This window comes from Pieris rapae, chromosome 1 (assembly GCF_905147795.1).
Source record: "Pieris rapae chromosome 1, ilPieRapa1.1, whole genome shotgun sequence".
Taxonomy (NCBI): domain Eukaryota; kingdom Metazoa; phylum Arthropoda; class Insecta; order Lepidoptera; family Pieridae; genus Pieris; species Pieris rapae.
Window position 1 is genome coordinate 5058866 of NC_059509.1, and position 26604 is coordinate 5085469.

Genomic DNA, 26604 nt, shown 5'->3' on the forward strand with positions numbered 1-26604 from the left:
TTTATTTTTTGTAAAAATTAATAGACTAACAAATCTATCTAGTTTCTTATTTAGGTACATTTGTCACATTTGATAAATTAATCCAAAATGATATTATAAAGTAGGTATGAATATATTGCCACAATCTTATTCCATTTTATTATAAATATTTTGACTATTCCATCTTTGATAAGCCGTATTTGCTGAACAGTATCTATGATTGACAACATTCCCACGTTGATCAGAATTACGCTTATAGATGTGATCAATACGATTGTATTTATGATTATTATAATTGTGATTCAATTGTAATTAGGAAAGATGGAAAATGATAACTAATCATTTTCCATCTTTCTAATATATCATATCAACATTTTTTGCAGTAAGAAGAATTGCTAAGCGAAATATTTATCTTGGTGAATATAAGTTAGTATGTAATGTAGTTAGTAATATTCAAAGCGTCACATTTTAACTCTCTTTGGTCACTTTTATAGCCAAGGTAAAAGGCAAGACAGCCTTGTGTATGTATATTTATTTGTTTTTTTTAAATATTGTTACGCTTTCCAAATAATATCAAACTAGTTGCTACAAAGTACTTAATAAACGCACGTCGTTGTTTTGTGGCGCCAACAACATCAACTTTCTTGCAATAATTTATTCAACGTACAAGTTATAATGGTAATGAAAAAATGTAATCGTAACACAGTCGTAGTCTACCGCACGACCTTTTGGCTAATACAACACATAATTAATTATATAATAATTAATGTTGTCACGTTGAAAAACTTTTATCACGATCTACGAAACGATTCACATAAAAATACGAATGACGTCATTAGCACAGGCACTGATTAGATTCTATAATAAAATTACGTTGAACCGGTTTAATAAACAATTAATGCAAACTACTATCGATAAGCGATACTGTATAATGGTCAGTTGGTCCACCAAAGCCTAGATAGTAATATCAAAATGTCGTAAAATTATCATTTCATAATATAGGACTTAGCAAAATAAGGTAAACACTGAAACGGAACGTGAAAAAGGAAGCTTTATTAATAAAGTTTCTTTCGAGGGTTAATGTGCATATTACTAAAATGTTGTGTCTTAAATAATACACCATAATATAAAATATACCAAAAAAGGTCAAGGCTACGTTATGAAAAATCATAACTACATACGTTTTTATAAATAAGAGTTGCATTATCCTTATTGTTACTGATGTACAGTATATGAACTTTATATCTATGATTTATTGATCTAAATACTTAGGAATCATTTTCGTTAATTTTCATTATAAGATGATTTTAAAATCTAAAGAATTTACAAGACTCGAAAAAAATATTTAATTAAATTATTCTAAATTTCGATTCACTGCCTCTCAAATAAATATCGTAAAATTAATAAGTAGATCTGCTGGTTTTGAATTCCCAATTATTTAATTCAGCTACAATGAATTATTTGTTAAAAAATATTACAAGTTCAATACAACTTTGTTCGAGCGCCCTATAAAAAGCCATTGAATTTTATCGAGAAATCTGAACCAGATTTTTATACAAAAATTTTAAATTCAAACAACAGTTTTACCTAGAACCTACAATATTTCCTTACAAAAAGATACCACTGGTTAATGCAGAACGGAACTAATGTAGTCATTTTCAAATAAATCATGAAATAACGCAAAATTTATAGGTCTGGGATATCATGCAAATTTTATGACTGAACGTTTGCGTGCTGAGGTCGTATTATTGGTACACTTAATTGAATTAGTCACATAATTATATTAATAGAAAATATTTGCGGTCCTTATGTCTTGAAGACCAACGAAGTTTGTGAGAAAGAACATAACGAATAATTTTTTGTATTAAATTTTAACTTAGCCTAATTTTCTAACGACAGTACCGACACATTTTTTCTATAGAACACGAGATATTTATATGATACTGCATGAACAATCACATTGCCACAGGGTTTGCGAGTGCGCTGTCGGCCTTTTATGAATTGGTATGCTCTTTTTTTGAATGACTCTTGAAGTTAAATTGGTTCGAAATAACCTTGTGGCAGTTCGTAGTCTGCCTCGACGTCCGATGATGAAACTCCGCTGCGCTATATATCCGAACTAGTAATCTAAACACTCTCCATGGTAAGTACAGATGCAACACTAAGGGAACATGCCGCTTGAAAAGAGATTGATCGTCGACATTTCGAACCAATCTTCGTTGAATACAGTCTATTGCAAGGAGCTGGTTCTGGGGAGGGTGAGAACAGTATTCCATGAGGGGCTTAATTTGCGGTTCGTTCAGTTATATGTGAATGTACGAGTGAAGTAGCTTCGTACCTTGCTGAATAAGCTTCTTCCCTCGTGGGCCTCTAGATATCTCAGGAGATGCCCGTTATTACTGGTTTCCATTGTTTTGAAGAACACATTGGCCATAGCTATTGGGTGACAGTTGGACGGATCAGAGCAATCACCTTTTTTAGGGATCAGGAGTATTGAAGCGGTCTTGCAACACTTTAGGACAGTGCTGAGTGAGTACAAGACCGGAAAAGTTAAACTTAACTAAGTTCGCTGGTATTGTGACCACGAAATCACCAACTCTTCCCACGCTTTGATGCATTCTCACTTTCCAGACGACTCTTTTAAACCAGGACCGCAAGGTCAGAACTGTAACATGACAACGATCGGCAGTGCAGAAAAAAGTATAAATCACATGGAAAATGAAATAAATGTATGCCCAATTCCCAGAATCGTATATTTATTATTTTGTTCTTATGATTCAATGACGTATCGATCTAACACTACAGTGTTGATGCAATAAATAACTGCAATTTCCACACGAATACACAGTTGCATACCCGAGTACAATAAATCATAGAGTTAGTGCCGATAGACAGCGTAGAAGTTTAAGAAACGTCGGCAAATAAATCAGCGCTTAAAATATTCACTATTGAATCTTAGCAGTAAATCAGACCGCAGTGCCTCAGAGCTCCTATTACCATTCTCACCGCCCTTTCTAACCCCACGGGATTACAATCTCGGGACCGCCCGGGAATAATTACTTACCTACTCATCTCTATTCGGCCAAATAAAGATTCAGACGGGTTAAGATCGCGGAGTTAAATAATGATTCTGTATTGAATTATATTGCGTCTCTGAACCCGATTAAGTACAGGCTGGTAAAAGACAGGTTTTGATACATGATCACAGTTTAAGAGAGCTAAAGAGAGCTTCCAACTGTATGGGTGAAGAAAACATGGTCAGTCAAACGGGCGTCGAAAGACCCAAAGATGACATCACAAAGATATTTGTTCCAGAAGAATCTAAAAATGTTGAAGAAATGAAAAATTTACTGGAAAAATATGTATTAGTTCGTTTCCTTATAGTGTATTTTTTATTTAGGTACACGAAATTATGATAAGGAGTAATCTGATTTAAAATTGACCGTTTTAAAGTAACTTTTCACAAATAATTAAAAATAGCTTTATTTCACATATCATATTAATGTTTCAAAAGTTTGAAAATTTTAATCATTCAGATAAATGACGGTATACATTTAATACACTGTAATTAACATGTTTCAATGAGCCAAAATGACTTTAAAATATTAATCATGTACAAACGTCAGATATCGACTGTATGGTCATAAATTTTAGTAACACAATTCATTGCGAGGTTTAATGTTTTCAAATATCGGATGATGAGACTATGCATCATTTGAATTAAACCATTGTATATCAATTTAGCTCGTTGTTATCTATAGACCATATTAACGTAATCATTATTATATAGCCGAGTAAAACAAAAAGTTATTGATTTATTTATTTAGTACGTTAACTTATCTGTGGTTTATACATATATAAGCCACAGATAAGTTAACCTGTGACCACAGAATCACTAAAATGCCTTGCCTTGAAAGAATGAATTGGCCATGAAAATTACGAACTTTATTCGTTGCAAGTAATCTATATTTAAGCATTAGCGTGGACAAAAAGTATTATGAAATAGAACGACTCCTACAATTGTATATAGGAATATAACTGTTGAAGGCTTGCATATAACTAAAAAATAAATAATTATAATGGATCTAGTGTTTATAGAACTTATTCATTAAAAATCAGTGTACGAAAAGTTTTTCTGGTTATAATTATTGTGTAAGGAGATCTCACACTTCGTTATGATCAAGTCTTAACTTTAAAACTTTGCTTACCGCTACAACTATACAATGATCTTCAATAGGTTAGTAATTGTTCGAAACGAATCAATAGCATTGAGTAACATAAATAATAGTTACAAGGGGATTCGTGACGAGTAGCAATTGGAAACTGTAGTGACAGGGTGATTAATTGGCAGGTCCTACTTAACCCCACCACTGCTCGAGCACTGCCATCAGTCAATTCATTAAGTTAACAAAGTACTACCAGTAATGACTTTCACAGACTACACAGCCTTTAAGATTAAATCGTTCTAATTTCTCTTCTAACTAAGAATATTAGTTTAAAAGCAAATGCTTCAATTACCCTGTGTGACCCTGTGCATCGTTCAAACCACTTTTTAATTGTCAAAACAATCATTAATTTGAGTGAAAAGTAATTAAAGTAGTCGTTACAAGTTACCTCCATAAATCTGTAAGGAAACAATATTACGAAAATGTCAAATATTTAAATGGGAAAAGTTTTTGTCGAAAATGTTGCTCTTATTGAGAACTAAAATAATGATATAACGAGTATATGATATATCTTGCGTCTGTTTCAAATTATGTGTTTTCAATATAGGCCAGTATAAAAAAAAACTAAATTTAAACACGTCGTCACTATTTGTATCAAAGGCATGCCAGTTTCTTCACTTGTTCCGTTAAGGTCCAAAGCCATTGACGTCCAGGCAGGATTCGATCTCAGCGTTGAGGTAGGTACGTTTAACTTCACCTGTTCACTTGAAAATACTTATTTATTTATTTACTTCTATCTTTTAATCGGCACACCAAGTATTTCTAACATTTGATAACGTAACAGAATTTCACGTTAAATAATAAATACAAATAACTTTTATTCTAAACTTAAATTATGCCAGGTCTAATAACTTTCTGAAATACATGTGACAACAATAATGATAACGGAATGAATAATAAAGTGCCACAACAAAGGATTCTTTACAGGATTTGTCCCTTAACGTGCCATATAAAACATATTCCGATGACAAAAGCGTGTCGCACGCCTATTTGTTTCATGTTCTAGAGTAAATTATGTAGATAAGCGAGTGAATGAAGGAAACTTGCTCAGACTGATGCAAATTAACTCAACCATCCTTCTATTCGACGCTTTTCATCAACTGAAAGTTTGAAACAGATATGAATAGCTTATACAAATTAACATGATGGCTTACAATATATTAGATTTCACTGCCAGAGGATACATTCGTTAATATATATATCAAAAAGCTCATTGAGCTTGAAGTTTTTTCTTCTTTTAAGTAAACTTTCTTAATAAGATGATCCGAACTATTTCATTCAATTCACCACGGTACGTATGATCTGAAATATTACCTGAATGTACTGTCTTGTTACATATCTATATTATGTAGTTTGTAAGACTATCAGTGCCTGAAGATAATTTGATTATGTCATTAAAGATCACTCGTACTCTGACGTTGATGCTATCATTGATTAAACTTATGTCGTTGGGAGTGGGCAATTCAACAAAATATTGTTTTAATTATCTATAGTACCCATAATGTAATGACATAATATCATCTCATATATACTATTTATTCACCTTCCCAGAAGTCTCAGATTTTTAAAGGCAATGTGTCCTTATAATGTGGGAGTGATTTTAGATCGTAAATTTTACATCAATTATAAATGTTTTGACTGTTCTTATTATAATGGCTGATTATGCGTATAAAAATGATCAATATGAATGTACTAATATCTCTGCAAATAAATATATATTATTATTAAATATTGTTACCAAGACCTGATTAAAAATTTTTAAGGAACACGAAAAATTTAAAATTATATCCTGCCTATTTTAATGTGGCTGATTGCTCGTATATAAATAAATCTCGTTTGCAAATAAATATTGTTACTAAATATTGTTACCAAGTCATCATTAAAAATTTGTAGAAACACAAAAAAATAATAATAATTATAGCTTTTCCTCTCTGTTTATCGTTCTTCCCTAAGAAAGCACTACAACTGAGTGTCACTTGACTTATGACACATCGACACGACCAAGATGTAATAGAACATAAAAAGCATAAGAGCCGATTCACATTTTATTATTTTTATTATGTATTCATAATGAATATAGCATGACTTGCCGAAACTATACATGTCTAGACAAAGTGTAATGACGTTTTAAATGTGTGAAAATAATTATCGTGTTAACCAATTTATTTAAATTAGGTTAAGCTACTTAAACAATTAATCTGACAACTGTCCATAACTTCCGAACACTTGAAGTGAATGCAAAAGTTTTATAATTATTTCAATTAAGTAGACACTCCACAGTAGGTCGTTGTTCAAGTTGTTTGCTAACGAAGCGACGTCGACTACCAAAAGCTCTACACTTTAAACCATCAACTCCCTTCGAAAATATTGTCCCAGCTTTTTATCCTCTTGTTTGAATTAATGGTTGTAAATGTACTCGGTAGCAAGGTGTCAGGAAAACAGTTCAAGTTGGGACCGCTAACCGCATTTGTTTATAGAATGTCTACTGGCATTTCTAAGTGTTTTTGTAGGCTCTTGGGAGAAATGTAAAATAAGCACTACTCTTTATAGGGTACAAATATTTATACCAACGGGGGTAACATTTTTGATATTGTATAAAATTATTTTTCTACTCTATAATATAGAAAAAATTTATTGTTTTGCAAGTATTTTCATTTAAAATTCAATAAAGGGTATTCATAGACATTTAAAATAAGGCAAGCGTATCGTACACAGTTATGTTTTAGTAATCGGCTCTTGATAATCAATCTTGATTTATAAAATTGTACTTCTAATGTTTATATAAATATAAAGAAATTATTTATATATAAGCATTTTTGTATGTTAAATTACTTTTCCATTTAAACATACCATGCCTACTGCTGATTAAGGACTAATCTATGTTTCAAATTTATTTTAAATTATATTAACTATGTATTAATTATTTAAGATGTCATGTGGAACACGTATTGTTTGCAGGTCCTTGTCTAAAACAAAATATTTGGCGATTAAAAAGAGTGGCAGAGAGTTTATTGCCAGTATTTCTCATCCGTTCTACACGCCCTTGATTTGAGAACTGGCAATAAATGTAAAATTTAAAAAAAATTAATATGTATTTCTTTATTGAGGTTCATAAGTGTACATCGTGTTACCTTAATGAATAAATTAGTGTAAATTTTATATACATATACATATATATAAGTAATGTACTATAGATATTACTGTATACTATATATAGTGTACTGTAATGACTTTAAACACATCAGTCAGTCTGATATGTTTAAATCTTATATGTAATGAACTAGATTGATTAGCCGCTTATCTGCATCTACCACAGTTTATAGATTTTGGCCATAGAATTTAAAATTTATATTTTTACAGTGTCGTCGCTGGAGGGTGAGATAGTGAACCTGACGAAAGTAACTCGGTCCGAAATGGGGGCGTACTTATGCATCGCGGCAAACGGCGTACCCCCTTCCGTCAGCAAGAGGATTATGCTTCACGTACATTGTAAGTCAATACATGTTACATTAACGATCGCGTTAATTAGTGCCTCATATTATTTTAATTCTATACATTGTTATTTGGCGCTTAGCATTATCTCTAAAATAAAATTTCTATTAAGAGATTCTTGCTTGAATATATTATCTTTTGTAAGATATTTTATGCCGAGTTAATTTAAGTGTTTATTTAAATACACATAAACAATTGCTGATTAATAAAATGCAAATGCTACAACAGTAAAACCTCGATTGGATTTATTTAATAAAAATCTAATATCGGCAATTCTGAACTGTATTTATCAAAGTGAACGATTAAGTTAATCGCAAAATTCAAAACATGAATCAATTCATCCGTCGATGAAATCAGCTCACCTGTACGCAAAAAGCTTATCGTTTGATCTGTAAGGGTAATTTATATGGAGCTATTCAATGCTCGGTTAGTCGGGAAACACTGTTGGGCCCGACATCTCAAACACGTAAGCAATTGGGAGATTTTCGTGTTATCACGTATCATCTTCGACACGTGTCTTGCATTTGAATTGGATGTTTGTATTCGTCCCGCGCTTGCCCTGTTTACTATCAGTTTGCTAAAGATCTACTCATAGTGATGTTTGGTTTATTGAATTTCAGTGGAATGTTTGATGTATCGTTACGTTGTCAGACATGAGATCATTGTGTGAATCTTTTTTTTTTAATTTGCAATTACGTTTGTAAATCAATACGATCTCCAAACGTACGTTAACTCTATGATGTAATTACAGTCAAAATCTGTTATAACGATATTGAAGGAACTACTCATATTTAGTTGTAAAAACCGACAGTCGTTACAGCCGATGACGTTGTTATTAAGTACTTAATACATAGAATTCAGCCGGGACCTTTGATTTTGGTCAATAGAACCGGTATGTTGTTCTAAACGATGTCTTTGTAAATGGTTTTGAATGTATTTTCTAAAGCTACCCCAAATTGTAGTTATCTTTTAAAAAAACGTGTATTTTCGTAAAAGTATGTCTTAAATAAATTTTGACTAATAAAGTTTTGGTTTTATATAAACAAAGCCTCGGAGATCAGACTAATTTCAGTTGAATTTAAGATGTCACCACTTTCGCTATTAACATTATTGTCTGTATCAGAATATGAGCAAAAATATACCCGTAAAATTGTTGCGTTGTTCATGTGTCGATGATTGAATGCTTTGTCGAAATATTAAAAAAAACAATTTTTACCCACATTGATGGATTATCATATTCATCTTCGTATATAATAACAGGCTTTCGTATTTATACTTTATTGGGTAAAAATTTTCCATGGTGACCTCTTTTTCTGATTTATTCAAATTAGTTAAGAATTCTCACCTAAAATTGTATTTATAATATCAGTTTGAATTAATTATTTTAATTTTACTTATTACCAATTTACTTTTACTATTCCATACTGGAATTGGTATTGTAGTGGAATGTTTCGTGTAGAATTTCCGGGAAAAACCAACATTGTTTTGAGTAGAATAAAGACTCAAAAGATTAATCTGCTTCACTACGAACCCAGGTCAATGATTTTATTCACAAGATTTCAGACTAGCTTCATCTGTACAAATAATCATGCGACTAATATCACACATAAAACAAAATTGCTTCAACGTTTAAACGCGAAATTTTCCGCAACGAAATATACTCCCAAACTAATTGTGAATGAAGTAATGAGAGGTAGATAGGTATGTAAATAGCGTTGAACACAGCAGCTGTGGTTCGATGCACCTAATCACAGTTTCGAATTCGGGTAATGTTGTTACTATCGTCATAGCATACCATACATGCAAATGGAAACGTACCTGCTCTTCTAGTGTACGTGTGAACGAGAATAGATCGAGATAAAACATTAATTTTGCCAGAGTGCTGCCACTGTTTCAACTGTTATAAAGGATTAGCACTTGAAACTGATTCATTGATAGGTTGCACAACTTTAGTCTTAGTATTTTACACAAAGTTTTGAATAATAACCAAGGCCTAAAACCTTTAGTTTTGGGCTTCAGATTTCGGTTTTTTTTTCGTGGCCATTTGTTTTTTGATAATATACAAGTAGATCTGCCTTCAGTGCCTGAGACGTACCGGCTACATTTTGGGTTTAAGGCTAACCTTAAGACTTAAAGTCCTTCAAGAAAAGAGCGTACAAATTCTTAAAAGGCCGGCAACGCACTCCCGAGCCCACTAGCATCGAGAGTGTCCATGGGCGACGGTATCACTTAACATCAGGTGAGCCTCCTGCCCGTTTGCCCTCTGTTCTATAAAAAAAACTATTTTAACTATAACCTACAACCTCAAGAATAAAGGTCGCATTGCTACCGCATTGCTAAAATATATATTTGAGTAAATAAATTCAGGGTCCATTAATATATAGAATTACGAAATTAATAACCTAGATTTACATGTATGCAGATCAAACGTCTGAATTACCGGAAGTATTTATCAATTTTCGTTAGATATATATATGTAGTGAGGTTTAAAAAACAATGGTAAATTATAATATATAAATGTAAATATGTGTAAAACTGAAACTATTTATTAAGTCCTAAAAAACATTAAAATAATCCTTATAATATTTGCTTAATAAAATAGAAATAATTGAAGTTTGGCTTATTTTCTTAGCGCGGGTTCTTGAGACCTTTTAACAATTTATAAAAGCAACCCTTTATTATAAATGTACTATAAGCTTTAAATAACGATTGAGTATACAATTCATTTTATTTCGTATGAAACGTAAAAATATATTATTGAAATTATGAAGGCGTACACTGAGTATACTAATAACCTTTAATTTTAAAAATATAAATTATTAAATGGTTTCATAGCAAACAAACAAAATTAAAGTTAATACCATCATTTATTAAAGCACTGAAGATAGTTGTTATATGTACATAATAATATACATTAAAAATATGGCTTTGAAATTTAAAGTTTGAGAAATCCAATATATGTATTTAAATTTTTTTTTAGTGTAAGGGTTAAAGTGACATACACAGCAGCTTATAGATTGCGGAATTCAAAACGTGTATACTTTTTAAAAAATCTCTTAAAAATTAAACGATGTAATTCGTACGTTTTAATTGAAAACCTTAATTAATCGTTCTAAATTCATGAATCGACTCTGTGTTAGTTCGATACGTATTAAAGTTTTTCGTAGCACTTCACAACTGCACCGGACGCCCGAACGTGTTGTCCACTATGTATTTGCATTCTGTTATTGGCATTTCCGATGTAAACACAGCTCTGATTGGATCCTACCTACGTATAGTAGCTAAGTGACGCGCAGATTGATCAGCCAGGTTAAGCTACAGTCATAGTCGCAGAAACATGATGGGTACATTTCTTATGTGAGGATTTGTATTTCCTGCATCGCAATTTTACCAACAAGGATATGTGGGATATAAATTATTAAAACCTCTAAAAAATACACAAAAACCTCCTTGGATGCATTTCGAATTACCGCAAAAAGAAACTTATGGGAAAATAGAAAAACGGTGCCAAAGTTTTCTTTTGGACGAGTGAAGAATATATTTATATTATTTCTGTCGTATTATTTAGAATCTTTGTATATACTTATTATGCCCAAATAAGTCTAATGCCTCCTTCATTACATTTTAAATAAGTAATAACATCTCCTGTCCAAGCCAGAACATTTTTTCCCTTGCATCGACTCGAGGATCTATCTCCGTAAAAGATGCATTATGAACAAACTGAATCACGAACATACAAAAGAACTAGTTTTATAAAGTTGCATAGAAGCAGATTTAAAAGTAAGCCGCGTAAACGTGACTCTTTTCTTTAAAATTGCCTTTGTTCTGTTTATGTAAAATGAAACAAAGTTGCATTATGGTAATACATTTACGTAGCCTAATATTTATGCAAGTCGGTTAAGCTCGAGGTACGACTCCGTAAAGATTTGTTGTTACGTGGATTAAAAACCTGTACAAATAAAATTTCACCTTTATTATGTACGACGAGAAAACGTTTTTTTACAGGAAAATTGTAAATTAACTTGTTTTTATTTTTTGTTAGCACAAAACATGTAATAATCGTTTTTGTCTTTTTGTTATGTGTACTATGCACTATACACAGTTGGGATGTAAACCGGGTTCGAATTTCAGCTTCTTACAAAAGTGTTATTCTATATTATGACAATGAACTTATTCTTACGGCATAGAAAAACATGAAAGACTCGCTGTATCAAAAAGCTACGACGTATCTCAGGAAGATAGCAGACTATAAATAAAAATGATCAATACAACAGATGCAGAAATTCCAGACCAAGATCTCAGTTATATTTTAAGTTTACGTTATATTGCACACCTACTGTGTTTATATATAAGTTATGTTAGATCAATCGCAATATAATTTTGTAGCTTTAGCCATCAATTGTAAATTCTTCGTAAGAAAATGTATCAACCGTTTTTTATACCCTATAGGTTACATTGAAATTGTTGAGAAAATAAAAAACGGCTTTAAATGTTGCGAATGCTTTTATTGATTCTCGAAGTAATCTCCGTTGCTCTCTATACATCGTCGCATTCGATAGAAGAATTGAGACAAGCAGTGGGCCCATTCTTCCTTAGGGATCTCTATGGCATTTTCATACGCTTTCACCACATCTTCAGGGCTCGTGAAGCGGATATCTCGAATTTTATCTTTAGTTCGCGCAGGGCGCCAGTTCAGTATTGTATGGCGGATGACTCATTATCTCGACACTGACTGCCATAGTCAAATATTCAATAGTCCATTTTGCGGAGTACGCTGAAGCGTTGTCGTGGTGAAGGAGGATCTGCTTTGAAGGTGATGTTTCGAGTTTTCCAAGACATCAGGCAAACAGCGATTGACATACCAGTCTGCAATAACTGTCCTTCCATATTCTATCATAACTGTCGCAAAATGACCATTCCGAGCAAAGAATGGGCATCTTTTTTCCTTTACTTCTTACTTTATTTACCTTAGTTGGCTGATCCTCGAAAGGAAACACCGACTGAGCTGATTGTCTTTCGGTTTCGTGTTCATAGCAATATATCCAGTTTTTATCTCCTGTGACGTTGTCAAATACAGCAGTTAATGCGAAAGTGTTTCTGGTCGTTGGTTAAGTATGGGGAATCCATTTGTTATAACGCCTAGATTAGATAGACGCCTAAATTTCCGTGTCAATATTTTTGAACTTGAATTATATCAATGGCTAGGGTTGTCCGTATCTGCTAATAGATCACTCTTTTATCTTACCCTCTCATGCGTCGCATAGCACTGATGTTATCTTCAGTAGTCACTGTTAAAGGACGTCCCTCACACGGATCATCATTGAGATTGCTACGTCCGCGCTTCAACTCGTTAAACCAATTGTAAATAGTGGCAAGAGATGGGGTTTCATTAAGATGTGCTAATCGCAGCCTATTATAGCTTTGTTGTTGCTCACAACGATAGTCAAAATAAATAATTGACCAAAAATTTTCTCGCGTTAGCTTCATTTTTACGTGTAACAAGAGTTTTAGATTTGCCGCACATTCTCAAAAAACAAATGACAAATGAATTAGGTTACCAAAAAGTCCTAAAATTAAAATTCAATAAAGTTTGAGTTAGCTATGTTTCTAATTGGCCAGTTAAAAAAATTGGGATACAGTAAAAAAACATATTAAAAATTCTTTTCAGTATTTGACAGTGGCAAAACATTATAAATACCAGTGACGCTTCAGCCCTTGGTCTGGCCTCAGATTTCATGTTTCATGATCATTAAATTCTATTTCTTATTCTTCAGTCTACTGTGGTTGACACACTGTGACTTTTTAGTCTGAAGCATGCCGTTTTCCTTTGAGCGAAGAGATTAAATAAGGACCTTAAAAGAACTGTATAGTGAGTTATAACTTACGACCTTAGGAATGCCAATCTACTAGACCAAAACTGCTCTTAAGTTTTTTTAACTTTTTTGAACCAGGGTTATGACCCTGTCAATTAATTTCGATAAAATCTGATTTGATAATTCTCTAGAAGTAATTAAAATATATATATAAATTACTATATATAATTATACGAATAATAACGCAATTGTCAATTTACTACATACATTAGCATTCAAATACTGACAAAACATTGTAATTATAGCTAGGAGCAATTGACTATTTGGAGTTCATAGAAAACGCAATTTAAACCAAACAAACAAACTAATACAGGAACCCTTCCACTCTGTTTAATTACTTCGCAAAGAATGCGTCGCGTTCACCCGATGAGGAGACAAAATTAACGCCCTCAAATATTTAATTTAAATATCCCTCTTGGAAACAAACGGTCCTCTTGATAACAAGTGACCTGCAACCACGCATTTTAAGACATTATTTGTGCTTAAGGTTTTTTCCTAAGTATGTTTGACGTTTGAGCTTTTAAAATTTTTTTTTTTAATTTTCCAAAAGCGTTATTTTTCATTAGTAGTAAGTTAAATTATGTGATTCAGTAGTACATTAACAGCAAGAAACGCGAGTTTCTGTAACTCACACTCATTATCACTCCTATTTCAATGATACACACATTCGTCTCTTTCTTGAAAATGGGATTTACTCTGCAATAAAATAGAACCCTTTCAGGTGATTCCCATTCGCATTTACTAATCATTTTCACATCCTGATTAACATGTATTTATTGACAATGCTTATACAAGGAGTATAAGCAATATGGTAAAAGAAAATGCGAAATTAGTAAAAGCATTTAAGTATTAAAATTGATTGCTAACATATTAAAGGTATCTTGAGAGCAGATCAAGCTTAGCGTAATAAAATAATATATAATATATTTCTCTATTTTATAATTTCCAGTATATTGTATTATTTTGATAATTTGCACTTCCTTAACATAACTATTTTTCTAGGTTTTTTCTTGGGTTGCCTAAAAGAGATTGTTGTTGTCGCCTTATAACCCGTTGATTGCCCGCGAGTTCGCCAATTATTGATGTTTTTTGTTTTTAGTAATTTAATTAAAAATATCTAAGTAAATAAAACATGTTTAATAAATGTGAGTTCATTAACTCGATGTCTCAAGAGCATTTCAGCAGTGGTCACCGGGAGTGACTCGTTGACACGCATAGTTTGTAAATTTTATATATAATAATTAATAAAAGTTCGCGTACGTAATGTATAATTTAATTTGATATAAAGTTCAGTGAATTTTTTATTGATAAATCATTTTGAACCACCAAGAAATATTCATGGTTTTAAGATATGGATAAATGCTCTGTTACGCGGTCGATTTATTTTAGTTCATTCACAGACGACTTGAAAACACGCTAAATTAGTTTAGAAAAAGAAACTCAGAGAAGTGAACAAATTGTTAGCAATTTGCATACGTCCTCCTTGAATTAATTAATGTTACATTGAATTGTTTACACTTTATCTAGTACTTTGTTGGAATTGTAATTATGAGGTGGATTAAATACATGGCAGTAATTATTTGACAAATACTAGATATTTTATCAGAATTTTGCTGTCTAATTTTTTGTTGTTTCTTTTTGGCCCTGTCTATTAATTTGGTACTTAGATATACCATTATTAAAGAACTAAACATTTTAAATTTATTTTCGTGTTTTATTTATTTATTTTAATCATTATCATTAAACTGTAGCTTAAGTTAAGATGAGAGGAGACAGAAACTTATATATATATCCATGTCATCAATTTACCAATGAAAGACGTAAATAGTAGCAGACATTTGTGTAACAAATTCTTGTAATAGCTATCTAGAACAGGTCTACAAAACACCAAGAAATCGAAAAGCGTGTGCACCGCTCGGTTAATCAAACTGTCACTTCAAGAATTCCGCGCAAAATCCTTCCTCGGAAAACTCGCCCTAACTTTTGATTGCTGTAGAGAATTCCAATCTACTTATATAAGAAAATTTGTTAATAGCACCTTCTAATTTCATCACTTTTTATCTCTATAATCGGAACAATAAAGTCTCAGCTAATTTTATTTTATTAGAAATTCTTTGGGTCGAGTTATTAATTACAACAAAAATTCTGATCGTTCAGATTTTGTTCGCTAAATTGGCCACTCGAACTCGTAAAAGCCGTCCAAAGGAACTTAACGACGGTCAAAGAGAATAACCGCAAATAAGCTGCAATCTAAGGCCGATGGAGAAAATTCCTTTTTCCTTAATTCACTCTAAACAGACTTTAGGGACGAAGTATACTTACATTGAAAGAAATGTCTAAAACTTGGTTATAATTATAAGTTTAAATGTTAAATAATAATTTTAATAATCATGCCCAATTAATTCGACTTTTGACGCAAATTACTCAACTTTCATACGATTCCAGATACGAACGTAAAGTTGAGAACAGAACGGACACTTTAATTTAATTGGGAACAAACTATTACGAGACTAGTCAAATAAAACTCAACTCAATACAAACATTTGTAATGCAGCCAGTTCTCAGATAATATTCAAAGTAAACACCTGACAGTAGTAAGTTCGCGAAGTGCTGTACCGGAACTGTGCAAACACCCTGCGCGAGCGGCGCGCCTAATGTGCATACTTGCCGGATATTACGCAAATTCACTTCCCGACTGTGTACCGAATATTTTACACGTATCATATGGGTTTTAAAATATTAACTAATTTGTGAGACCTCTGTTTGAAGTTTGCTTCTCATGTCTAAGCGAAGTCTCGTGTTCTCGAAATGGAGGAGAATACTTAATACATCCTGATGACAGACATAATGCTGAATTCAAATTTAATCTTAACGTAATATTCATATCCTTTATTGTAAATAAAGCTTGTCTTAATTTTAAATAAAGACTATAAAAATAATTTAAAATATCAGTTTTTATGTTTTCCAAGTGACATAAGGATGTTAAAAACAAAATAAACACTGGCACTTTCATATCATAATCACACCTAAATATAATTTATTAATATTGTAGGTAATAGATAACATAATAATCGCTAATTACGTTAATAAATAAAATAATTGTAATTGTTTTTACATAAGTTATTCATAATAATTAAATAGGAAATTGGCTATATTGCATATAACTTGACAGGATAAATTGTTGAAATTAGAATATAAATTTTAGTATTAGTTACTGTCCACTAATATTGTATTGCTCATAAATTATAATTAATTCCCGCTATAATGAAACACAACACTGATATAACTATTAATGACAATGTGACAAATGCAAATTCATTTATTATTAATGATAAAATATGTTATTGTAGGTTTAAGCTTTTCGAAAATTAGTCGGTATTGATAGCTCTACTATGAGTATCGCAACGCTTTTTTTAGTATGACGCAAAATTTATATAGTATGAGCAGAATTTAAATTTTTAGTCAAATACTCTATTTAAGTATAAAATAACGTGGTTAATTCTAATTCTAACAATATATATATATTGTATGCAATAAGGAAACGTGACAGACACATCACAAATATATATATATATAAAAGACATGAAAATATAAACTAATACGTTTATAATTTTAAAAGGTAGTTGAAACAGAAACATAAAAATGTAAGATAGAAAATATTATAAACGAAAAAAAATTACCATTTGATATCTAGATCTGTTCAAATTTTGTTTCAAATTCTGTTTCAATCTGGGTTTCTATCGAATTGTTTTTGGGTTAATTCCGAAGTCACGGGTTAGAATTGTAAGGTTGCTGCTGAACTTTTGCCTATAATTAAGAATTATTTACGAAATACTCTTAAGTTTACTTCATTTTCTATATTAATTAGTTTCGATAATAAACCTTAAAAAACCACTAATTGAAAAAAAGAAAGAAACAGTCAAGTGTTACTATATGAATAAAGTTCCTAAATAAATCACATCAAAACAGTGTTAAAACGTGTCACCGTAGTTTAAAAAGTTGAAATAAGCAAAAGCTATATTAGTTGCACGTATAGTAAAAATATTATGCGGCAAGTGCAGGAACATTCAGTTATATGAAATGCAAAACCTTTTCCAGTATCTGCATAGTAACACACGCACACAAACATTTCAACGGCAAATGGAAAGTTGTGTAAACAAAAATGCTAGTAAAACCTCAGCATATGCGAATCGCGGTACGGCACTCGGTTAAAATGTATCAAAACCTAACAGGCTAGAATGTACCGTATTTTATGTATGCAAACATCAAAACTGCGTGGCGAATTTTGGTAATAGCAGTACCTACGTGGTAAATTGTACTTTATGCTGTGCCGCAAACCACTCACTTATGTTTATATTTGCTATTTGTGTACTAAAATTAATGTACCCAAAAACTCATAATATACGTCTAGTTATCGGTAAAAGCTTTTAAAACGCTTTCATATCCAAACTTTTGCACTTGTTATCGGAGCCTAGTCGGCTTGATTAATATCACATGTACTTTTTACTAGATGTGTCTAATAAGAATATATATATATATAAGTTGAAAATGTGTTTTTTTTCTAGTCCATCCATTAGTACAAGTCCCAAATCAGCTTGTCGGTGCTCCGACGGGCACAGATGTCAACCTTCAGTGCCACGTGGAAGCTTCGCCCAAGGCTATTAACTATTGGACTAGGGAAAATGGTAAGATTCTTTCGTAATGTCTGCGTTTATGTTCTTTCCTATATAAATAATACAAAGACACACATGGTAGAAGATCATGTTCATTAATTTAATAATCATGGTTTTTATAATTAAAAACATGAGTCTGATTAAAAAATGCTCTTTACTGCTAGTTTTTAATTATTAATATTGAACGTACATACATTTTATTTGTCTTTAATTGTAACGCCTAATCTCGCACATTAAAATGCTCAAAACCTATTTACAATCTCTGTTTACGTTCAACAAGGCCGGTAGGATATTTTATAACCGAGTCGTAACTCACAAAGCTTATTAAGTCTCGGGCACGGAACTCAAGAACGGAATAAGCAACTAATTTCATTATTCATAAAGCACATTGAAAGCGTTAAAGTAGTCATTAAATGAGTCGTTTTTCATATTTCTACTATCCCTCTTTGACAAGGGCTAGTGTCTACAAGGTACGTTTTATGAGTATTTAAAAAATATTAGAAATTTTCATGTTCGCGTTTCATTAACAAAGATTTATTTCGACGTTGATTATGGAGCGACAATGTACATTATTAATTACTGGTAATTATGAACTAGCGTTTAATTATTATACGAATCCATTTACATTTTAAAAGTGAAATCCCTAAACCATGTAACGCGAATGAAGAATGTTTAAGCTATTATTTCTTTTTGAATATTATTTAAGTTGCCTTTTGATCGCATCGGTAAAACGTGAAAAGCCTTTCTCTAGTTCAAGTTAGTAGCTCACACAGTTCTTTGAGTAGCAGAGAAGATACTCTGCGTCAAGTCTCACATACCCTTACAGCTGTGGGAAATGCGCCAACAATATTTCCTTTTCGAATAAATGCGTTTCTCAGAATTTATATAAGATTATATCTATATACGTGAGTATTACTCATTCTCATAAAACATTTCTAATATACATACGAATTTATCACATAATTTACTTTATTCTTAATTCGAATCACACTACTAGATACTAATGTAAATGTAAAAATCACATTTCTGTTAAAGTTTAGTTTCAATAAATTCGTAAGTCATAACAATAATAAATCTTCCGTGTCTGACATTTGTCATTGATTGGGTTTGAGTCATGCCGGTATCCTCGCGATGTTATACATTACCTTGCGAATATGCAATGCTCGCATAGAAAGATAATTCCACTGGTGGACAGCTGTGAATCGAACGCACGACCTTAAAGATGAGGTCGCTTAAGCCACCAGGTAAACACTGCTCAGTCATTATAATACAATTCATACAAACTCTCCTATTGATTACCATTGTATATTTTCAAAAGTATATATAGTTGTCGTATGAGTCGTAGTAAATCATTAAAAGTCCTATTAATATTTAAAAGGTCTGACTAATATAATTGGAGTCCTGTAAAAATACGTGCTAACTAATACAAATAAGGCACTTAACCTAACAAAACGTTGGAAGGGGCATTACTTTTCGTTATAACGACACACCTGTGTTGAAACTTGTTTATTCTGTGCGCAGGTAGAAATGCTAATAACATTAAAAATTAATATTAACGTACTCAAATCAAAAATTATACGAAAAATAAGTGTTCAAATGGTTTATACTGTTTTGTGTGTAATTACTATCAAGTCTATATCCAATATTAGAATATAACATACGTTTTTCCAATCACATATAATTATATTTATTTATTTATTCCACTACATTTTGCTGTCTTAACAGTTACCACTAATTCGATAGAATTCCAAAATAACCCACACCAATTATCCTACATAAAAACATTAAAAAATTAAACTTATATTCCTAAATCTTATAACTAACGATATAGCAAGCAACTCATGTGAACTCAGCCAGTGTACAAACAAATAGGTCTACCTCAATATAAATTTTGTTGATTATTTGTATATTGTAAGATCTACTAGTAGACAGCAGTAGAGACAGAAATTTGCTATTTTGCTTAATACTATGAAGTCGAACGTAAGGAGATTATCGTTGAAGCAATTAAAATTTATACACAATTATAAATTGGGACCAAAAATGAAACGCGATCAATACCGCACTTAATTACGTTACTCGTAATTGTATGCGCTGCGCCACTCGCTTTAAGTAAATTGTTCGATTGCGAAAAGAGCATCGGAAAGGACATTTTCAGATACGTTTAAGGGCCTATAGCTATTACTACTTTAAAATATTTGATGAATTCCCACCAAAAAGGATGAATATACCATATCGCCATAAAAGGCATACAGTGTAAAACTCGCGCACGTTATTAGAGTTTCTGAATTAGTGTTCATATGGTTGAACTGTTTTTAAAGATCTGATCAGTCTTCTATATATGGTTCGGTAAATACATTTTTCCTTTCAATTTGGCCTAGATTTAGAATTTGGAATTATTGTCATAATAAATAATTGTATTAGGTTGGAGAAAAATTATTTTCGCATTATAGTATATATGAACTTTTAATCAAATCTCTTTAGCAATATACTATTTGTATCTGGCTGGTTTTGGTATCATTAAAAGTCTAGATTTTAAAGAATATAATTCAAAATTTAAATAAGGAAATATGTGATTTTCATTTGTTTTTCGTACCGTCAAGATCAGTAAAACTAATGAAGAAATTCGACACATTTTGAAATTGAATACGAAAAGTTAAAAATGCAACGCATGCCGTGGAAAAAAAATGCTAAATAACTCAACCTTTTATTTTGGCTCAGCTTAAATTTAAAAGAATAAGGTTCGTAACCTAGCATATTAAATTAAAAAAAAGTCTTATAGGATATATAGGTCCTTAATGCGAGTGTATATGTTGAGAACCGAGAAACGAGAGCCAGTATTGCCAGATAATGCGTTACGCCAGCCGTTCACTAAAGTCCAGTTAGAAATACGTTACTTGCCGCAGCGACATGTGTGGCTACACCAGCTGCCCAAACCAATACAACGAATAAAACTTTTCAGCGGATTCTTTGACATTTCAAATTGTTCCGCGATTTATAGCTAAAACAGAATTCGATATGTAAATTGGAGAAATACAATTCAAGTAGATACCATTAAACATTGTGTAAAAATTGTTTACGTATTAGAGGTGGCGATGCTTAGTAAACTTAGCATATCAGTAGTTATTGCTTATGCTGCAATTCTAAACTAATTGAATTACAAATGACTTATTATGAGACGTTGAATTTTGAACGAAATTGTTATATCGCAGTGAAACAAAAGAACTCTAATCATATCTCTGATGCGACAACGTGACCATAATAAAATAAGCCAACCAGATGGATATTGCAGGGCAGATTTAGGAGTAGTTACAAAGGCAACCGAGCCAGCTATTACGCGTAGACCGACCACGCAAAAAGCGGACCAAATTCTATTACCGGCCGATATGCAACAAAGACCACTGGCCCGCCCCGCTTGAAATTGCTTTAGGCTACATTCGCGATATTTACTCCACTATACCACAATATTTTAACAAATAAAATTCATATTCACTTTTCAATAACATTTGGTCGCTGTCTATTTAAAAGCCATTTTGTATCGTGTTTAGTTAGACATAGGAATGGTCAGCCGGTCCAACGGGCTATAAATTGTGGTGAGTTACAAATTAAATTAGGTAATACATGGCTGTGACGAGACGGGACGAGCTATGGCGCGGTAGACACGAAAAGGGTGGATTCAGACAGACAGTCCACTCTGACTTAACGTTTGTCAAAGTTTCGATAAAAAGAAAAGTTTAAAATTATTTATATTATTGGATCTAAAATTCTAAATAAAGAAATGAAATATAAACAAAATCTCAATACAGATGAAAACATACGCTTTTCAAAACCACAATTAGTTCTCTCATTTTTTCATATACATTGAATACCGAAAGTTTATTCATATTTAATTGATTTTAATCGATCGTTAATTAAGTTTGTATGATAATAAACAAAGAGGGCGTAACTGTCGCAACCGGGCACCGTCAAGGTGTCAGTTGCAGTAAGCACGCCACAGATTTGTGGTCAATTCAAGCCGAAACCTCGCACCAGTGGGCTGGCTTGATGTATTTGACTTACTAATGAATGATCCTTACGATTAGTGACAATTACTATTTACACTATGAGGCGTATTGTTTACATGCATATTCAATCGAATTTTCACAATTTTATATAATTGGTACTACCAACAAGTAAAGATATTGTGTCAAATCAGTATACATAAAACAACAATTTGGGTCCTTCAAGAAAAGAGGTTGTCATTTAAAAATCAAAAAGGCCGGCAACCCACTCGCGAGCCCTCTGACATTGAGAGTGACCATAGGTATCACTTAACATCAGGTGAGCCTCCTGCCCGTTTGCCCGCTGTTCTATAAAAAAAAACACTTATACTTTACGAACCTATAGTTGTATCTTTAAAAGCTTAACTATTTTAACGAGATAACAAATTTTCACGTAAAATGAAGGCCATAGTTAAATAAAACGTACTCCTTTATTTCTTAAATTAACATACATATTTAAATATCTAAAAACATCGTCAAGAATTCTGTTATGAAGTGGATATATCCCAAAAAATGAGGAATTCCAATTAAATGTCGCTGTAATAAAATAAGCCTCGGTGGCTGTGGAAACGAAAAATAAAACTCGCCCGCACAAATAAACGGGACAAGAAGAATGCAAGCAATTTTTAATGTAGAATAGCATGACCCCCGATATAATGTAGCGAGTGAAGCGAACAACCCGTCACACTCTTTGCACATTTTAAACGCTTTTCTTCAGATAAGATGATTAATTGTACTCACCGTGATTACTTTTTATTAGACATTTTTATTAATTATTTTATGGTAATTAAATAATTTTTTTATGACATGTATATATCTGTCTTTGTGATAAAGTAGATAAAGCACGAAATACTAAGTTTAGGTCTATCATTTGTATTGACCAACAGAAAACAGATGTATTTTGATAAAATTATCAATAAAATAAGTCTGTTTTATGAGTAGTTATGGCACTTTTGACATTATGTAGCTTTGATAATAGTAAAGTGTTTTTATATATTTATTTATTTTATTTAACTTAAACAGTTAAATTATATACTGGGTGCTTTAATTTAAAAGTCACTATTGTTTAGTATTTGAACATAATTTAATTTTTTTGCTAATTAAATCTAAAAATATGCCTTAAAGACGTTTACACAGTTCACTGCATTTATACAGTTGTGGGGTTTCATGTCAAAGGTACGGTATTGTTCAGGAGAACAAAAGTAAAAAAAAATCGAATAAGACTTTATAATCCTAACCTTTTATGAATAATAAAAAGTATTCAAACTGAAATGGAATATTTTCACAAAATGGTCTTGATTTAAATAATAAAATTAGTACATATTTTATTATGTATGTAACGTTAATATATAAGAACAAAGAAGTCGCTGTTATGTAACAGCGACTTCTTACTCCTTTTTTCTCTTAAAATAATCATGTGATTATTTTAAGAGAAAAAACATGTGTCTTAAGGAAATTTACACAGATCGGTATTTATAACCAAGATAGTCAATAGCCAATTATAAATTTTATAATAAGTTTTTTTTTTCTCTAGCACGGTTTGTGCATTAGCCAGCGTCGAGTATGGGATTTTATAATTCGTTCTTTTAATTATTTACAGTTTATGCATAATATAAAAAGCAAATTCAAACAAAAATAGCGCCCGCCAATTTCGAAGGCTCCCGCGTTTTTTTTCAAACATCGTTTATATTGTTAATCAATAATAGTCTTTAGTACGTATTTTATAATTGTTATCTCATACACTGCCTCACTGTATAAAATACGAAATTCAATAATTAAATTAATATAGATATATGTTAGATATAAAATTATCCATAACCTACGACCTATGTAAGGTCAAATTGATATAAACGTTGACTAAGCATTGTGGGCGAGTCATTACTATTGTCACGACACACGAAACAACATATTTCATATCGATAAGCAATATTCGGATGTAGCTGAATATAAATGATCGGAAAGGTCCTATCGAAGGGTGAGGAAATAACTATATCAATAATCGACTAGTTTCATGTTATCGTGTTAGTATAACAATGAGTTTTGCTCTCGTAAACGATATTTTCATACATAAATAAAATTATGAATTCTCATAGTTGAAGAAGCTACTTAAGCTTCTAAAGTGTAAAGTTTGATAATCATTAGATAACTGATGATTATATATATATTATCTTGCGTTATATTTATATGTTCCAACCTCTGCAAAATGCTGACTAATATTATGTGATATGCAAATGACGCGAAACCCATATCGAACCCATATAGAACTAGCGGTATACACTTTTTAGTGCTATAAAATTACTCTTCTTAGAATTAACTTCAACATAGTATTAAACAAGAACTCGGTACGAATAATTGTCTATCGAGATATTCCCTTATTTAATTAATTTCTCATACTATTTTTATTTTTATTAAAATAATATTCTGTCTAGGTGAAATGATTATTACTAATGACAAGTACCAGATGAGTGAAATCAGCAATTCGGCGTACAGTGTACAAATGCGTTTAATTGTACGTAACATTCAAGACACTGATATGGGAGGCTACAAGTGTATATCCAAAAACTCCATTGGTGATGCTGAAGGGACCATTAGATTATATAGTACGTATATCTTTTCTTTATTCTATGAATGTTCCATATATACAAAAAATCGAATTGAAAAGGAAACCTTATGAGAGACATTCTGAAAGAAGCCCAACTAAGAAATGTAAATGTAATAAACATTGTTATATATAATCAATTCACTACACATAAATATTTGAGACAAGCCAATTAAATCTTGAAATATTCCAGCTAAGACAGTTGGGAGTGAAATCTCATATAATGTAAAATTTTATTTTAGAAATGGAGCTACCGTATCTTAAATCACGGGTCGAAGACACAGAAACGAATTACGTAGAGACAAACGATGTGCGGTCCAGTCTCCAAGGCCCGCTGCGGGAAGGAGGGCATCGTACTGAGGACGCGGACTTCCTGGGAGGTCGACCCTCACCCGCTATGTCTTGTCGAGTCACCCCACACGCGATTTTCTTACTAACTGCTTTAGCTCTCGCGTGCTAAATAAACTGTTCTCGACATCTATATAACGAAACAGAATTTATGTTAAAACTAGCAGTTACCAATGAGTGGCTATTAATTCGTACCAAAAAGCGAATTTAATATGATATTGTGTTCTTTTTAAATAGTGAATGTGCTTGGACTTTATAAACACTAATGAGCGTTGTAAATGCTTGGGTACAATTTAAGTGAATTGTGTGTATTTAACCTTAAAACTGCTGTAAGCATTTTGATGTATAAACAGCTTTTCTTATAAGTTAATAAAATTATCCTTGCGTAAAGGAATGTATGTATTTTATCGATATTTTACTATGTTTGTACATAATGATATTTTATGTATTTCACGAATTAAGTTTAACTAGATTTTGCATGTATAGTGAAATGTAAACAAATATAGCTAGACATGTATTTATTGTTAAAATTAATGTTGTTGAATTTATTAACTGTCATCTGTTATAGAACTTGACGTTGTAGTTTTAGTTATCAAGGGTCCTAATCTGTTAATTGAAAATGTGAATATTGTAATGTTTTATTGAATTTCTAATAATGTACTGACATCAATGATTTTAATTGGAGTTAAATTTACTTAGAAGTCAGCGAATCGAAAATTTTTGAAAAAATTTGTTAAAATTAAACGTCTGTATTCTTGATTGCCACGATGTTGTGCAATGCCAAAATAGAGTTTGTCTATTGGCAGCTTTTGAAAGAAAATGTTCATACTGGTCCGAGCTGCTTCAAATTTATATACGTACATACAAAATTTTAAGTTGGTTGTCAATAAAATATAGTTAAGTTAATTAAATTTCTTAAATCGACAAAAATAACGCTAATATTGGTGAAGATTTGTTTAATGAGCATTAATAACTTAGGACTCGGTTTTAGATCAATATATTTTTGATTTAACATAAGCCACTTACATAATGGCCATGTAACAAGTGTATAAATATGCCTGCGAAGTAAAAATTATATACATATATGTTGTGTTTTATTTATTGTTTGATGGGTGTAGAGTGACGTGACGATATATCAAAGTCATACGAGATCCATCTTTTATATTCTGTGGTAATATTTCAAATGGATTTTATTTTTAAATTTGGAACCACCAAATTTATGCGTAGGTTTTCTTAGGTGGCATTTAAGTAGTCAGTTTGATTATTTATCTATCTCATACAAATTTAGCATTTCTTCTGAAAAGATTTTGAGACCTCATAATTAATTTATAGTATTTTCATCCATCTTAGTTAATATTATATTTGTACCAGTCATTT

General features: G+C 31.6%; 1 protein-coding gene across 2 annotated transcripts in view; it reads left to right on the forward strand.

Moving 5' to 3' along the window:
- LOC110994850 (lachesin-like) overlaps positions 1-26297 on the forward strand; it is a 50751-nt gene extending 24454 nt beyond the window's left edge. For both annotated transcript variants that reach the window (XM_022261733.2, XM_022261734.2), the window contains exons 6-9: positions 7566-7694; positions 18136-18255; positions 24710-24880; positions 25122-26297. In XM_022261733.2, the coding sequence (XP_022117425.1) occupies positions 7566-7694; positions 18136-18255; positions 24710-24880; positions 25122-25339 (638 nt within the window). In that variant the 3' untranslated portion in view covers positions 25340-26297. The remainder of the gene's footprint in view (positions 1-7565; positions 7695-18135; positions 18256-24709; positions 24881-25121) is intronic.
- Positions 26298-26604: the final 307 nt, after the last annotated feature.